Source organism: Capra hircus, chromosome 10, assembly GCF_001704415.2.
Source record: "Capra hircus breed San Clemente chromosome 10, ASM170441v1, whole genome shotgun sequence".
In the NCBI taxonomy this organism is placed as follows: Eukaryota; Metazoa; Chordata; class Mammalia; order Artiodactyla; family Bovidae; genus Capra; species Capra hircus.
Window position 1 is genome coordinate 11285560 of NC_030817.1, and position 16198 is coordinate 11301757.

The 16198-nt window shown below is 38.8% G+C and overlaps 1 protein-coding gene across 1 annotated transcript in view; it reads left to right on the plus strand.

The window, feature by feature from the left end:
• The window catches only part of CEP128 (centrosomal protein 128), a 466954-nt gene that overhangs the window by 429870 nt on the left and 20886 nt on the right, over positions 1–16198 (plus strand). The window contains exons 21-22 of the mRNA XM_018053897.1: positions 5153–5230; positions 8857–8970. Of these exons, the coding sequence (XP_017909386.1) occupies positions 5153–5230; positions 8857–8970 (192 nt within the window). The remainder of the gene's footprint in view (positions 1–5152; positions 5231–8856; positions 8971–16198) is intronic.

A 16198-nucleotide genomic window follows, 5' to 3' on the forward strand; every position in this document is an offset into this window, starting at 1 on the left:
TTTTACGAAGAAAAGTATATTTGCTAAAATATACCTATTAAATCTGTTTTGTAAGCTTTGTCTACGCGAGACAGGAATCTTAAGAATTGCAGTGAAGCTCCTTTCTAGTTTCTAATAACTGCTACTTATGTTGTCACGCTGTATTATCCAATTTCCCTGAAGTCTGAAGCAGAGGAACGCCTAAAGAAAAATATTCTGTGCACCAGTACAAACCGTTCAGCTCCATAGCAGTTGGGTGTGTGTTGAAGGTTTTGGAATAGTACAATTGCCAGCTGATTCATGGCCCTTTGCAACAGATATCTAAACAAGCCTGTAGGTGCAAAAGCCGGAAGACTGAACAGACAGGAGTTCTGAATTTCACTGTTGTTTCTACCACTGGATCTTACCCTTAGTCTAGAGAAAATAAATGAAACAGCAGACTTTTGCTTCTAGGTTTTTAATGTAGACGCCAGGATTCAGTGGGTTGGTTAGAACATGGTAACTCTGCCTTTGTCTTCAGGCGGCCAACATTTATTAAAACATCTCTTATGGGCAGTTTGTGTGTTATACTAGTGTTAGATGTTACAAAAAAGAAAAGGAAATGTTAGTATCATGAAACTCAATCTCATACCTAACATCCTTTAATCAACAGGAAAAATGTCCCAACCCCTTGTGTGTGTGTGTGTGTTGGATGCATGGTCTTAAGCACAGACGCTTCAGAACTGACAAAATGGAATTCTTCCCGGGTTCAAGTTCTCCAAGGACATATCTTCAGAATTCTAGCTGCTAAGAGTTGATGGCTAGCACGGGATTAGGAATTTACTTAAAGCACATACTGTTACAGCTTCGGGCTGCTCTCCTTTTCAATTGGTGATTTACCAGGAAAATAGACTACAATTTTGCCACTGTGTGAGTGACTGTAGGGTTACTTACACTTTGCTCCTCAGTTGCTTCATCTGCAAAGTGGGGAAAACAGTATCTACATTATATGGTGGTATGAGGATTAAGAATTGTATTGTAAAACTGAATTACATTTGTATAGTTCAGTTTTTAATTGTCCTACTACATAGAAGTAGGTAAATTGATCATTTGCTTCCTAGGCCAGTGGAAGTCCAGCTTCTTAAGCCTCTGAGATCAACCACATACTGTATTCCTTGTGTTGTATTGATCTTTACGAAATGGAGTCTTAGTTCTGAATTTCTGTTTGTTTTCAAATTTGATACGAAATTTAGTATCTTGTAACATTTTCAAAAGAGAAATAATCTTTAAACCCCTCTATGATTGTCTGATTTAGTTTTTCTTGGAAATTGGTTTCAGGAAATTAAAGACAGGTTAAGGACCTGTCATTTGCTAGTGCCATCATTAAAACTTGAGAAGTTGTTCCCTTAATCCTACCAGAGAAGACTTATCTGTGCCCTTTAAAGCATTCAACTATGTAAGGCAGAAATAATTAACCAACTTAAAAAATAAAAAGCTTCCCTGACTGTCCGTGAGGTGTTTTGCCCTAAGAGCTAGCAGGCTCTAGGCCCTCATAGTATCTCTAAAATCCAACAAACCCTGGTTAGACTTCCCATCTGCTATTACTTCTTGTCTTTCTAGCACAGTAAACTTTTGGGGGAAGGTGAACTTGAAATGCCATGTAATGTGACAAGACCCTAATCACAGAATCCCAGCCAGCCTCACGTTAAAAAAGAAAACAAAAAATAGAGTTCGAATGTGAATGTGTATACTCTTAAGTCTGTATTTGAAAGTGGTAGGTTTAAGCGCACTTACATGCATATATAGAGAGAAGGACAAAAAATAAATGTGCTCCCCAATACCACTCAGTCGTAAGATTATGAGACCTGAGATGCCTGCAGGCCTGGTCTCATTATCTTCATTACTTCATATCTTACTGTTGCAGATGACTTAAAAATCTCAGCGTCTGTATGTGTAATTTCCTTAAAATAAATGCAGTTAATTTTTTTCTTTGTTCTTACATCTTTTGTATATGCATATTCTCCTTCCAGTAAATTAAAAGTTCCTGCAGAACAGAAAGTGTGCTGTCTACGTCTTACGAGTTTTTCTGTGTTACCTAGATAATACATTTGATATTAATCGATTGACTAGAATATAAGGATAAAGAGAAAGACGTGTGTACCAGAAAATATTTCTGATATCGAATGAGATATTGCAAAACAACCCCAAAACGGAATATAAAATAATCACAACTGAAAAAGATGAAGAGAAAATATGAAGATGTTAACTGAGACACAGGAGGTTGGGGATGGAAGTAGAAAAATAACTGTACGTAAGAAGGAGCCAAGCAATTTTTTTTAAGATTGAAGGTTTACTCAAAAAAAGTCACCATTTAAATAAGTACCCCCAAACATAATCAAATAGTCAAAATAAACTAGTACGTGTAAACATGCAACAAAAAAAACCTTTTTCATGCATCACTTGGTTGATTGAAAATTCTAACCCAAAATATTTACATAACCTACTGGTTTTACAGTAAGGAAAAGATTATTTGCTTATTTTAAGATCACAATGAGTTTAACATATTAATATTTAACCCAAGTTTAGAGTATCACTTTTGAGTAAGAAAAATTATGAGATGAGAAAATGAAAGTTTTTAAACAACAAGTGGTACTAAAGCTGTTGTTTATGAAGAAGAGTTTATCCAATGCATAAAATTCTGCTTTAATATCACCATGGCATTGATTTGTATTTTACTATTCAAGGGCCAATATAATTCTTGAGGAAAGCTATAATTTTACTATTTAAATGAATGTAGCATATATGGTGGCCAAAACTACTAGTTCTCCTAAATCTACACGTGAGAGACTACGCTAAGAAACATGTCATTTTTTTTTTAGTGAAATATAGTTCATTAGCAATGCTGTGTTAATTTCTTATGTACAACATACTGTGATCCAGCTATAAATGTATGTACAGTCTTTTTTATATTTTTTCCATTATAATTTATCTCAGGATATTGAATAGAGTTCTCCGTGCTGTCCAATAGGACCTTGTTGTTTATGAATTCCAGGTGTAATAGTCCGCATCTACTAACTTCAGACTTACAGGCCATCCCTTCCTGCTCCCTCCCCTGGCAACAAGAAGACTGTTGTCTGTTGTCTGCGAGTCTAAGAAACATGTTTTGATGAATCCGTCCTACATATGAAAACATTAAATTAAGCCATTTAAAATGCATGGCGGTTTAAGTTGAGCACATGCTACAAAAAGACTAACAATAGTACAAGTTAAGGGGAAGGAACAAAATACTTAAGTCCTTTAAGTGGAACTTGGAAAGGAAGTTTAAGTAGAACTTGAAAAGTCAAGAAAGTGACGAAACAGCATTTACAACTTAACAATTTCGAAAAAGCGAAGTAAGGATGTTTCCACTCTTCTCTCAAAAATCACATTAGAAAAATGCAAATATGAAGAAATAGAAGCAGTGGATTACACATTAATAACTAGAAGACATCTATAACTCCAAAGAAGATAGGGCAAAATGACTCATAACAATAAAGAGGGTAAAATGACTCTCAACATGCCTGTCAAGGGGAGAGCTTTGGAAGGCAGATTTTACTCAGCCTGTAGAATTTCAGAAAGGTTTTTGAGCTGGTGGTAATTTTTTATTGCAGAAGGAAAGAGTGGAAATAAGGACATTGGAAGTGTCTTCAAGGAAGAGTTAGAGCCTCCAAACTGTCTCCATCCGTACCTCTCTGCACACCTTTCAGGGAACCATAAGGGTATACTCTGGAGAAGCCCCGAATTAGAGGTGAAGGCAGAAAGCGGCAGCAGTGTGAGACAGGGATCCGAACAGGAAGTAAAAGTGGGTCTATCAGTTGATGAGAACACCAGTTCCTAACCCTGTCTAGTTCCCAAAAGAAATTGAACTCCCCCTGAGAAAAAAACCCTCTTGTACATAAAATGTGGAGCCTCCTCCCAGTTTAAAAAAAAAAAAGAAAAGCCATCTGACCACCTGATTAGCCTACAGTTTGATTATATAAGCTCAGGTATTTTTGCAACAAATTATGTGCTATGCATTGGTAACTAACAAACCATGAAATCTTACAGCTTAACACTGTGCAGTTTGCTTTTTCATGCCCATTACGTTCCGATACAGTGGGTGGCTCTCCTCTGTCTTGTAGTTCTGCCCTCTGGAACATGTGGTCTCCAGGGTCCTTATGGCAGGATCTAAGATGGAAGAGGGAAAACCCTCTCGGTCCAGAAGGGACACTCGTCACTTTCATTCATAATCTGTTGTGCAGATCTGTTCATGTGGGAGACATGGAGGAACACTTGGAACACTGGGTGGTCACTAACTTCTCAACAGCTCTGTGCAGTCTTACGTGCAGGTCCTTGCAGACCCCTTTCTTCCCATGCCACAGCCGCGGGGGTTGTTATTAATTTCATTGAATATTTACAGTTTGTTTTGAATGTAAAAGCTATCTATGTGCCTGCCCTGTGACAGGAGTTAGAATACAGAGGTGTGTATGGTACAGTCACTGGTCTCAAGGTTATTCTACATTTAACTTTTTAATTCAGTATTGGCTTTGAAATAATTTTCAGGTCATTCCCTCTTAGTGGTTATATTGGTATGTATAAATCAGTGACTAGCTAATCAAAGACTGTAGAAGTTATTGATTTGTAATCAACAGGACCTTTTGTCCCTGTGGCGAAATCTTTAATTTCAGATATTTCTTCCAAGTCTTTTGAGAACTGCGCTTTTTCTTTTTAACTCAAATAATTGTTGAGAGCTCTTTTCTTCTTTACGATGGCAACATGTAAGGATCTCTAATGGGCTCTGTAGATAAGTAAATGCAAATTTATCTGTTTCTCATTATTACCTTGTGATTTATTTCTGATGTGCACTGAAGCAGGTTTGTAAATTAATATGAAATTCTCTATAGAAAGTTTCATAGCATATCAGTTGAAAGCAGTTATCTAGGAAGAGCTTTGTATCTGAGGCAGTTTGCAAATGTATCTCATATACTTCTTTGAAACTTTTATTTTCTGATTTGAAAACATACATTTATCTTAGAAATACTATTTCTTCTTAGTTGACTCTCTCAATCTACAGCTTGAACTGCTTATGCCAGTGGTACAGACGATTTTTAGTAGTTGGATTCTGAGAGTATTGATCAATTTTTTATAATGTTGCTTGCCTTGTTTTCTTTTCTAGAGTACCCGAGTGGCTTTGGACCATCTGGAGTCTGTGCCTGAGAAACTGAGCCTACTAGAAGATTTCAAAGGCTTCCGAGTGAGAAAGAGTTGGCTTGTCTCTTTCAGTATTTGTATCTGAGTGAGAACAAGTGACATCTTCCTGATGTGCAAAAAAAATTGTGGGGAGGGAGGAAAACCAAAGAGCTCGGAGACTCTTAGCTCTCAATCTTATCCGAGTTTATTGACATTTGTGAAGCCAGGCTTGAAAATAATGGAATTTATATGTTAGCACAATAAAGGAAAATAGAGACTTTAACCCCATTACCAGAAGCTCATTTGGCTCCCTAAAGCTTTCATTATAATTTAGAAAAATCTAAGAATTAAAATACATTACATTGGTAATATATAACTTTTTGATGAGCAGTTTTCATTTGTGAATTACCTTCTTTTATTAAATCATTTAATTTCCAGAGTACTGTTTGTCTTAGAGATACAGTAGTACACAGGTTATCCCTATACGGCAATATAATGATTCAAATCCACATAGAATTTTAGATTTTGTATCCAATGCTATTTATTGATAGAACTCTAACCACAAAGGATTTCCTTATGAAGTCAGTTAATTACGTGTGTGGGTTTACCTACTATAATCTTTTTTTTTTTAAGTTGCTCATAGAGGAGAGAGGCAAAGCAAATAACCCTGCCGCCCAGTCATGCCAAACAAGGTCCAGCCCGGATAGCATTTTCACATGTCCCCTTAGGGATGCATATATAGTGGACAGTTTTCATGATCTGTAATTTTTTTGACCCTGTATGAACAAACAGAGGTGAGAGTCTCTTTTTGAAAAGCATTAACCGTTCATTTCACATTGCCTTTAAAATATAACTTATATTTAGGGTCTGCTTAACTCTAACATACTTGAGAATATAGTAAGTAAAAAATATAAGGCAGATCATGCCAGATTGATTCTTGGAGGTATTAATGCGATTCAGCTTTCAAGGTCTACACTATTTTAAAATTTCACTGTGTATTTTGCTAGTTGAGTAACTGAGCATTTTTGAGTGGGATCTAAGGAGCTGCGACACGTGGGAATCTAGACTATCACGTATAGAATAAAACCAGGCATTTCTAGTGTGTTTTATTAAAGCTTCAATTCTTTCTCATGATTCGATTTTATATTTGTAGTCTAAATCTCAGTCTCTATCAAACAGTTACGAAAAATGTACAAAAAGATATAATCTCTGTTCACCCTTATGTGACCCAATGCAGAAAGGAGGCAATATGTTACACCCATGTCCTTTCCACTCTTTTCTCTTCAGATAATAGAAGTTACCACAGTGAATGAAGGGCAGGCAAGAGAGAAAGTATTAGAAACAGCGGGCATTTGTCACCCAAGAAACAGATGCCTGTCTTCAGTTCAGTTCAGTTCAGTCGCTCAGTCGTGTCCGACTCTTTGCCACCCCATGAATCGCAGCACACCAGGCCACCCTGTCCATCACCAACTCCCGGAGTTCACTCAGACTCAAGTCCATCAAGTCAGTGATGCCATCCAGCCATCTCATCCTCTGTCGTCTCCTTCTCCTGCCCCCAATCCCTCCCAGCATCAGAGTCTTTTCCAATGAATCAACTCTTCGCATGAGGATGCCTGTCTTATACCAGTATAAAAATGTAAAATTTAACCTCCGGTAACAGCTCATTTTTCCTCAGTGGTCTACATTAAACAGAATGTTCACAAGTACAGTGTAAAAGTTGTTCTCTACTATTGCCAAATTTCTGTATTGTTTTTCATCATATGGGCTATTAATTATCTACAAATTTAGCTCATGTGTATGCACACTCACATAGAAGATGGTGAAATTTTTAGAGACAGAATGTTTTTCAAAATTTAGAATTGTACTTTTAGTCATTCAAATTGAAACATCTACCTTTAAAATGTAAAGATATTCGTTAGCAAGTATTACGCACTATATATGGCAAGCAAAAGCTAAGCATTTTATATTTCTTCACATCCTCAGAGACACATTATAGGTTGGCATTATTTTCCCTCCTTTTACTACTCAAACTGAAGCTTGGAGTGTGTAGATTATATAAAACTATGATATAATTCTGCATATTTATAGGAAAGCCCATCTGTTTTGCCTACTGCCTCTAGCCTGAAACCCAGTCCAGTATATTCTAAAGCCATCTATATGATAAAAAGAGGTCATGTAATCAATTAATGAAAACACTGCCTTAAATAAAAATATATAAAGCTTTTAGATTACTAGATGTAGATTATATTTTTCAAATCCTTAAAACTTTCTAAAATTCAATATGCTGTTAACAAGTTTAAAAACCTAAGTTCTGGTTCATGCCCCTGCCCCAGACAAATCACTTAATATCTTAGAGCTTATTTCCTCATCCATAAAATGAGAGACTTGAACAATATTATCTCTGTTGCTCCTGCTCACACTGGCATCACTAGCATATATGTGAAAATGCATTTCACATGGTTTTGGACAACACTGTAGTCTCTGACAACTAAATGTGAATACAAATGTCATCTTACTTAGATGATCTTGACTTTATTCTTATTTAAAGGTGTCATAGTCTCTGTCTCTCTCTGTTTCTCTCTGTCCCTCCCTCCCTGTCCCACTTCATTTTTAAATTTTTAATCCTTATTTTGAAAGGAATGGTTCAGCACCACAATCCCACATTTAAACATTACATATTTGATATGGAGGAGAGGGAACAGCTTTGGGTTCCCAGGTCACTCTGCCACAAATTGCCTAGCCTTGGATAGGTCATTCTTAACTTACCTGGGATGTAACTTTTTTTTTTTTTTTAATAAAAATGATAACTTTGGAATTCTAATACCCCTTCTGGTCTGAACATTCAAAAAGTTATTTGGGGCTATTTGGGGAGCTAAATTCCATAGATGATTTTTCTTATATATGAAAATCAGTTGCCCTAATTCTGTTTCATTTCTCCCTAATTCATACTAGAAGAGTCTACATAGGGGACTTCCCTGGCAGTGCAGTGGTTAAGATTCCAGGTTTCCAATGCAGGGGTTGCCCAGTTTAGATCCCTGGTTGCGGAGCTAAAATCTGATATGCCCTGCAGTGCAGCAAAAAAAAAAAAAAGTAAGTAACAGGCTGCAGTGACTGCTTGCTGTGTTCTATCCTCTCTCCCCAGAAAGAAGGAAAAATAGAAAGGCAGGCAGGCCCTGGTAGTTTTTTCTGTCTTAATTTATTACCTGAATCTTTTCATGCTTTTGAGGGCTAGTGAGCTATTCCTTTTCTTCTTCCTTTAAGATATTTTTGATGTGAACCATTTTTAAAGTCTTTATTGAATTTGTTACAAGGTTGCTTCTGTTTTATGGTGTTGGTCTTTTGGCCTTGAAGCATTTGGGATCTGAGTTCCCCAGTCAGGGATCGAACCCATACCCCCTGCATTGGAACACAAAGTCTTAACCACTGGACCACCAGGGAAGTCCCAAGATGAGCTATCCTTACATTTAAAAATTTACATGAAATAATAGAAGGTAGTGTGTTAAAGAAAGCAAAATTTTTTTTTTGCTAAGTGCAGTTCTAAGGGACAGTTAAGGGAGCCTATGATTTGTCTGTATATCTCTCTAAATGCCTCTAATAGTTTATTATCTAGGTATCAAAACTTTCTCAGCTTAATTTCAAGCTCTGGTTTCTCTTTCATCTACCAATTTAGACCCTTTCTTGTTTTTGCAGGGTTCCCGCAGTTTATCTGACAGAATTGACGGGAGATATTCGAAATACCGAGTTCACAGAGATTCTCTTCAGCAGTGCCGGGATGACACCAAGCTCAGAATCCAAAGCTTCAAAGTAATGTCCTTTATATACATTTGCAGACTTTGGGTGTCACCCATGGTTATAACTATAGCTTTCTAAGCAGGCCCTGCGGCATTTGCATAAGGGTACTTATGAAAGAAATGTCTTGATGTAAGAGATAGATCTTCAATATTGTAGAAGTAGAAAATAAAAATTCAGGGATTGTGTTTATAACTTTATATCTGAGAACTAATCTGTAAGTGTATGCCATTGTGGCTCAGCTGGTAAAGAATGTGCCTGCAGTACGGAAGACCTGGTTTCAATCCCTGGATTGGGAAGATCCCCTGGAGAAGGGAAGGGCTATCCGCTCCAGTATTCTGACCTAGAGAATTCCATGGACTATACAGTCCATGGGGTCGCAAAGAGTAGGACAGGACTGAGCAATTTTTGCTTTCTTTCCTTTCACTTTCATTGTTGCTTAATATGTTTGTCTATGGGAATTGATGCTACTTAGGAAATCCTGGTGGGCTTCCCAGATGGCTCAGTGGAAAAGAATCTGCCTGCTAATGCAGGAGATGTGGGTTCAATCCCTGGGTTGGGAAGATCCTCTAGAGAAGGAAATGACAGCCTACTCCAATATTCTTGCCTGGGAAATCCCACGGGTAGAGGAGCCTGGTTGGCTACAGTCCATGGTGTCGCAAAGAGATGGACACGATTTAGTGACTAAACAACAATAAGAAATCCTGAGCCAAGAACCCCTTGGCCTCTCGATTGGTCAGTGGCTCAGTGTGGATGGCCACCCTCCTCATTGTGTAAGTCTGACTATTCCTCTCTCTGCGCTAAAATCCTCAGTAGGTGAAATAGCCTATAGTATTTCCTAGGATCAACGTTTATAGTAGATCATTTCATGAGGATAAGAGCTCCATATTACTACTTCTGTCCATGATTCACTAGTGGGGGACCATATAAGAAACTGGGAAGATTTGACCTAAATTACAAAGCATTCCCTAGAAGCTGTCCAAGACCCATGTGGGTTATGGGTGACTTGAAACTCATTTGACGTTTAACAGTTGTCAGCCTAGAGCTGAACTTCTTAATCCCAGCATTAGTGACATGTATGCCAGGTAATTCTTTGTTGCCGAGGCTGTCCTAGGCATTGTAGGATGTTAAGCAGCGTCCCTAAGAATCTACGCACTGGATACCAGTCGCATTCCCCATCCCAAGTTGTGGCATCCAAAAGTGTCTCTGGATGTTGCTAGGCATCCCCTGGAGGGCAAAGCTGCCCTCTCCCTCTCAGGAGAACACTGAGCTAGAGAGGATCCATCCATAGTGCACTCCAAGTCAATTTAGAAAATAAAGCTAAAGTTTCAGCTCTTTTATATTCTTACAAAGTTCAATATGTATGCATATTCATTACACTGTATATATTCACTTATTTCAGCCAAGTGTAATTATTTTTAAGGTGCATCTTCCCTCCTCTGAATGTAATTGGACAGAATGCTCAGTGGATGTAAAGACAGTATTCATTTACATAAGCCCTCCCTGGCACGCTTAAAATGAACTCTTTACTTCCCCCATCTCAAACAGAAACTTCACACAATATGCCGTGTTATTTATGCCCTTACTGCGAAGAGGGCGGCCTATGACTTTGTGCCTTTTTATACCTTTGCTCTTTATATTGGTATTATTGATTATAGCAGCGATCATGTTATCATATATGGCAAATTTTAAGTTCACTAAATTGTCTTCCAACATTCTTATCAGGTCCCATATACTCAAGCATTTCTCCGCCAGTTAGAGTGCCACTGACTTAAGCTGAACAAGGGTTAGACAACAATAGCTAATAATAATAACTACTCATTATTGAGCACATATTAGAACAAACTACATGAAATTGCTCCTTTTTTATGTGTCTTATGCTTTATGTGCCTGATTTCATTTAATCCTCACAGCAAGCCTCTTTTTTTTTTTTAAACCACTGAAGAAAACCAGGTTATAGAGCAATTAAGTGATTAATCGCTTAATGGTTAAAGCAATTAAATGGTTAAAACCTAAATCTGCCTGGTTACAAGAATCTATATCCTTGACCACCAGGCTATTATGGTGTAAATTTGGATCTGCTGTCTCTTAATTTTTTTTAGAAGTCACCAAATGCAGGACAATATCTTTAATAAATAAAAGTCTGTTTTCTCCAAAAGTACAGAAACACAGTGTATGGCTCCTAGTTCAACAGAGGTCTAAAAGGAGATGAAACATTTAAGACATTGCTTCCCAATACAGTTAGATTCAGTATCAGGTGAATCAGTGCTATCTAGTGGCACCCAAATTGCTATAAATCAATGCAATTTCTATAACAGCATATGGCAAAGCTATGAATGTTTAACATGTTCAGCAAGTAATCTCATTGGAGTTCTCTTTAAAATTACATTTGCAGCTGAAGAGGAAATCAAGCCTGGTTTTGTGAGGCCAACACTTATCAAAATGAGAAATAAGTTTGAAAATTTTGCAAATAGGCGGTACAAATACAGGAAAGAGCCACAAAGCACATTGTATGATGACATTGTTCCACATTAATACTTCTTAAACATTTTTAAATGTTGATCCATTTCAGTGATGAATATGTAGATTATTATCCCATGTAGCAGATGTCTGGCCTGAAATAATGCAGTGATCTAACGCAAAACTCATGAGACTGTCACATTTTTTGTAGTCATTATTGCGAAAAATGTGAGAGCACATTTTTGCAAATCATAAATACCAATGATCATTTTCTTATATGCTTTTTATAAAAATAACTTATTAAGAATGAAAGGGGAGGCAGCTTCAAAAGAAATAAGTTCATATGGGCAGTGAAAAAATTGTTAATTTCTTAGCTTCCTGGATAATCAGAGAAGCTGCCTCTGATTTGTTGGTGTTCAGTCACTCAGTTATGTCCATCTCTTTGCAACACCATGGACTGCAGCATGTCAGGCCTCCCTGTCCTTCGCTATCTCCCAGAGTTTGCTCAAATTCTGTTCAGACTATATTGCCAAAGCACTGCATTACCTGTCGGAGATGGGGGTGGCAGCACGTATAAGCATACAGAAGGCAGGTCTTCAAGTAGAGAATAGTTATCTGTCATCTTAATCCTTATAGATAATTTCTGTACAGCTGTTTTAGAGCACAGTTTGGCAGACTGCCAGCCACGGGCCAAATCTTGCCTGCTGACTGCTTTTATAAGTAAAAACACTTATTCATGTGTTGTCTATGGTAGCTTTCATGCTCAATGGCAGAGTTGAGTAGTTGCAACAGAAACTGTATGGCCCACAAAGCCTCATAGATTTATCATCAGGCCCTCTGTGGGAAAATTTTGCCAACTCCTGGTCTAGAGAAAGGAGACTTTTACCAAACTATTCTTACTTCCTTTACATGTTAGGTGAAGTATTCTCTTTTCTTCATTTATCAGCCAAATACATACTACGCAAGTTCTTTGTAAAGTCATAATACTATTCATTCATTCAACAAATATTTGTTGAGTTTCAGCCATGTGCCAGGAACTTTCTAGGTGCAGGGGAATCACAGCAGTGAACAAAACAAAGATCTCTGCCTTTGAGAGCTTCTGTTCTTAAGGTAAGATCTTCAAGTCTGTTGTTGCTGACTACAGCATCCAGTAAACATATACTGAATTTCCACTGTGCACAAGACACAGCGCTGAAAGGTGGAGGGAATGATGGCATTTTCATAAGAAAAATCATTACCAATCCTTAGGAATTCAAATAACTGTAGTACAAAGGAGAAAGGGATAAATGCTGTAAAGACGACCCCATTAGGGGACTTCCCTGATGAGCCAGTAGTTAAGAATCCACCTTCCAATGCAGGGGATACAGGTTCAATCCCTGGTGGGGGAACTAACATCCCACAAGCCACCGGGGAGATAAGCCCACACACCACAGCTACTGAACCCCTGCACTGTAGAGCCTGGGCTCCACTCTACACCGCAACTAGAGAAAGCCAGTGGGCTGCCGTAAGGCCCAGCACAACCCAAAAAAAATATTTTAAAATTGATCCCAATAAACAGCAGTGGAAGTTCAGAGAAGAAAGATGCTCTCAAGTCTTTTGAAAAGAGGCTCGTGATGACAAGGTACATGGAAGTGTTTTATCCTCATCTGTTTGGAGAAGAATCACTATTAGCATTACAGTCGTAGAACCCTGACTGTATTACTGTTGACAGACAAATAGCTGTTGGAACAGGAGAACCATGTTGGCAGCTGGCTTCGCTCATGTTTTCACTGATGTCAGAAGGCAGTGAGACATCCAATATGACTGCACTGCTGCCGGTGGAGGGGGAGGTATGGTAGAAAGTGTGCAAGTCGGATTCCCTTTCAATCCAGAAGGAGACTCATCGCCCACTGTTTACTCCAAGGGCCATCACCAGGCTCAAAAGGATCAGGTTGCTAGAAACCCATCAAGATTTTCAGCAGGACCAGTGTCAACAATTGCTGAGAGCATAATGTAATGTTGTATTGAGCTTCCTGAGTTAACTGGACGAAGCCTGATCTCGGAGTATATACGAAGACGTCAATTCACTGCTGAATCGGACACAGCGTTGTATACACAACGAAACATTCTGTAGCTCATTCCATCAGGCCTAACTGGCTTTCTGTAAGACAGCAGACTTCTTTGCTGTCCCAGCTGTTTCGAATAGAACAGAATGTTCAACAGTCAGCCAGTAACGTAGCGTTGCTAATCGGAATTCACAGAGGAGCATGGCTTTGCCCAAGATATTCCCATTTGCTACCTGCCCTTTTGCTCTCTACCCACGTTCAGTATATGGTTTTAATTAGCAGTGGAGTTTTCGGTAAAATCACAAAAGGCATGTTTTGTTCCCATCCTTCCTCCTCCTGAAAAGAAAATCATGATTTTCAATTTTTAGCAGAAGAGCTAGTAGGCAACTTCTCTTTAAAAGCAGATGTTTTACAGGATAAGCAGAGGTGGGTAAGGAAGCGATGATAATGGCTTTCAGCACAGGTTATGAAGGCAGAGTCTGACAAAGCCCATTGTCATATTTGCTCAGTGTAAGCACGTGTGTGCTGCTCCTAGGAGCTGTTTCTCCCTGCTTGAATTGTTCTGTGGTTTGTTTATGCTTTGCTCATAGCAATTAATGACTGTTTGCATTTTCTCTCTAAGGTCAGCTATTTCTGTCCATATCTTAAATCGTCTACAATTGTTAGCCTCTGAAGCATGCAATATGTAACTCCTGGTGCAAGTCACAATTGGAGGTGATTTTCACTTAATGACTATTAAAATATATCATCACTGTATTACTTAAGTAATTTTATAGATACTGCTTGGGAATAGTAGTGGCAATCCCACGGTGGAAACTGAGGGAGCTTTATCTGACTTATAACCATCTCTCTCCATGCTTTTTAAAGAAGTTGTGTATAAACTGCTATGTAATGTAGCTCTATGCTTCTGCCAGCCCCAAGCAATTTGCCATCATTTAAACCTCTCCAGGAAAGAAAGAAAGTGAAGTCTCTCAATCTTGTCTGACTCTTTGCGACCCTGTGGACTGTAGCCTGCCAGACTCCTCCATCCAAGGGATTCTCCAGGCAAGAATAGCCATTTCCTACTTCCAGGGGATCTTCTAACACAGGGATCAAACCCTTGTCTCTTGCGACTCCTGCATTGGCAGGCAAATTCATTATCATTGAGCCACCTGGGAAGCCCTATACAGAGATTCAGGGCAAGGGTCCCCAGCGTTTGTGCCACAGACCAGAAATGGTCCCTGGCCCGAGTTAGGAACCTGGCTACATAGCAGGGGATGAGTGGCGGGCAAGCAATGCTTTGCCTGTCTTTACAGCCTTTCCCCATCACTCAGATTAAGGCCTGAGCTCCACCTCCTATCAAATCAGCAGTGGCATTAGATTCTCTTAAGAGCTTGAAGCCTACTGCCCTTGAATCAACCGAAACTCCCTCCCCCCATCATTGGAAAAATTGTCTTCCACACTACTGGTCCCTGGTGCCAAAAAGGTTGAGGACTGATGATTTAAGGTGCAAGACTAATCTTAAAAAAAAAACAAACAGTAAAGTAATGACTTCAAGTGACTTTTAAAGTAAAGGGTGTGACTTTTTAAAGTAAAGTGACCCTTTAAGGGTCACTCTTTGAGACCCCATGGACTGTAGCCCGCCAGGCTCCTCTGTCCGTGGGATTCTCCAGGCAAGAATACTGGAGTGGGTTGCCATGCCCTCCTCCAGGGGAGCTTCCCTACCCAGGGACTGAACCCGGGTCTCCCATATTGCAGGCAGATTCTTTACCATTTGAGCCATAGGGGGTGGAGAGGGGAACTGATGATTTGAGGTGCAAGTCTAATCTTTAAGTTACCATAAAAGAAATAGTAAATACAGCTAAAGGTAAATACTGAAATTTGGGAAATGCTATTCTGTGGATTATATGACTTTTGAGGGCAGACACTGTCTGCCTTATCTTTGATTCCACAATACACAGTGCATGCTAATTTGATGATTAAACTTTTTTTCCCTAACTGCAGCCTTTTACGGAATTCTAACAGATTTCATTGTTATTTTTCCAGTAATTGTTAGATGACACATCTGAAACCTCACAGGCAATTGAATCATGCTGAACTCTGAAGCAGTTTTGTTCTTTTGAACTGATTAAGACTAACTTTCCAGCCATAATATTTAACTAGTTGATTGCATCTTGCCATTTTAAAAGTTAAACAAAAGGTTGCCAAAAAAGTTGAGATATTTTTGCTATAAAACCTGAAAACAGCAAAAGAGCAAAAGTGATTATTTAGGAGTCAAAATGAGTACTTGTATGAGCATATTTTTTGCTATTATTGTGCAGTTGCTAAGACATGTCCGATTCTTTGCGACCCCAAACTGGACTGCATCACACCAGGATTCTCTGTGCTTCTCTGTCTCTCAAAGTTTGATCAAATTCACATCCATTGAGTTGCTGATGCTATCTAACCATTTCATCCTCTGTCGCCCCCTTCTCCTCCTGCCCTCAATCTTTCCCAACATCAGGGTCTTTTCCAATGAGTCAGTTCTTCCAATCAGGTGGCCAAAGTATTGAAGCTTCAGCTTCAGCATCAGTCCTTCTGATGAATATTCAGGACTGATTTCCTCAGTTGACTGCCTTGATCTCCTTGCATCCAGGGGACTCTAAAAAGTCTTCTCCAACACCACAGTTTGAAAGCAGCAATTCCTCAGTGCTCAGCTTTCTTATGGTTCAACTCTCACATCCATACATGGCTATTGGAAAAACCATAACTTTGACTAT